Source organism: Echinops telfairi, unplaced genomic scaffold (genome assembly GCF_000313985.2).
Source record: "Echinops telfairi isolate 266 unplaced genomic scaffold, ASM31398v2 ScPeMD7_1713;HRSCAF=2227, whole genome shotgun sequence".
In the NCBI taxonomy this organism is placed as follows: Eukaryota; Metazoa; Chordata; class Mammalia; order Afrosoricida; family Tenrecidae; genus Echinops; species Echinops telfairi.
The window spans coordinates 15951530-15953370 of record NW_022105611.1 but is presented as its reverse complement, the minus strand read 5'-3'; the positions used below and the strand labels follow the sequence as shown (position 1 = coordinate 15953370).

The 1841-nt window shown below is 37.4% G+C and overlaps 1 protein-coding gene across 1 annotated transcript in view; it reads right to left on the bottom strand.

Moving 5' to 3' along the window:
* INTS4 (integrator complex subunit 4) overlaps window positions 1-1841 on the bottom strand; it is a 108765-nt gene that overhangs the window by 91891 nt on the left and 15033 nt on the right. Inside the window, exon 3 of the mRNA XM_004708938.2 lies at window positions 595-712. Coding sequence (XP_004708995.1) covers window positions 595-712 — 118 coding nt within the window. The remainder of the gene's footprint in view (window positions 1-594; window positions 713-1841) is intronic.

The following is a 1841-nucleotide window of genomic DNA, read 5'->3' as shown; positions in this document are numbered from 1 at the left end:
CTTGCAAGCTGAAGCAGGGAACTGCTAAGGCAGCTGCACCCTGCTGCGACCATCACAAAGCAAGAGACCAGAGAGCTTGAAAGGCAAGGCTCACCACCCATTTATCCCTCGGCCAGGATGGCACAATAAACTAACTAACTCAGGGGGGTAAGACAAGGTGCCCTGGTGATTAAAAAAAGCACTGGTCCAGGAAGAAAAAGAATGTTTGGAAACTGATTGTGGAAGCAACTGTATAATTTTGCTTGATGTGATTGAACTATGGAATGATATATGTATTAACTCTCAATTAATAATAAAATTTTTAAAAATTCTTCACAACTTAAAAAGAAAAAAGCACTTGGCTGCTAACTGAAAGTTGTCATTTTGAACCCACCAGGTCACTCTAAGTAGCAATTGAAATGTCAGCAAGGGTAGTTTGGTTTTATTTTAATACATAATTATATTTTTAACTCTAATGTAACTAATATATATATTTAGTTTTAACAAAGCATCCTCAAATTCCTTTTCAATAACAACCACACTTTGCTATAGTCTAAATTTCTCAACTAAAGGAACTAAAAGATTTCTGCTCAAAGCATTTACATTGCCACTTACTTTCATTCTGCAGGATGTTAATGGCATCATCCATAATGCAGTCTGGGGAAAATCCTGAGGTTTTTGATAATAAACCCAACAGAGATGCAATCTTCAGTCTCACAGATGCATCATTCTCCTGGAACAAAACAAGCAATTGTTACCTTGCTATTCTACTTTGTCGAAGCAACAAACAGGAAAATTAACATCCCAAAAGAGATTCAATGAGGCAAGTATTTTAAGCTTTCATCTCTGAAAAATTAACTTGTTATACTTCAAAGCAAAGAGCTCTTCATACTTAAATACTGCAAAATAGAGATTATTTTGCCTTTTTTTTGTTTTGCCTATCATTACCTTCTAACCAGAAATGTGTTTTTTGGGATTAAATGTAATTCATCAAGGCTAAGGTTAGGTAAACACACTTCTACAGCAAAGAAAAAATTATTTAAATGTATGCTCAAAGGATAGAATGCCTTCCAAATATGCCATCTACATTTTCTGAAGAGTCTATCAGACACGATAAGAAGGCCTGAGCAAGGGAAGGAGCTTAGATATGGGGTAAGAGGACACAGAACCCCTGCAAGCCACTTCCTACATAACTACCTAGGCTCAGCAAGCTCATTTACTTGAGAAATTAACCTTGAGCTGTGACATACAAAGAAAGGAAAAGGTGCTTTGAAATTTAGGTGTGAAACCCAGTATACTAAGCAATTGCTCCACACCTTGAACAGGCTACTTAGCTTCTGAGCCTTATCTAAGTAATAACTTCAAAGGGCTACTGAAAACAAAATAACAAGCACAGAATTACGCGCATCCTACATGGTCAAACCTGAATGCTGCTCTTCTTCACAAGATTCTCTTCTTTAAAGAACTCAGGCTGGAGGGAATAACAGTTGAACTGCCTAAAGCACAGGAGTACTATAAAAAGCACATAAAAAAACCACACTGAGATGCTTCTACCACCACTGGATCCACAATACTTTCCACCCACTGGCCTGTGATCTTCCTGCATTCAGAGCCTTTGCATGGTTGTGTGAGTCTGAAGAGGAATTTGTGGATTCATATCAGACATATGGGGTAATATCGGATTTATGGACTTGATCTGGACTGGGCTAGGACATTTTCTCAATGGACAATTGCTCTTTGATATAAAGTTCTCTCTTACACACACACAAAAAAAAGAAAGAAAGCTAAGGATGCAATTACTCAAGCTCACACTCTGAGAACTTTTAAGGGGCAAAAGTCAGAGGGTTGTAAACAATAAATAA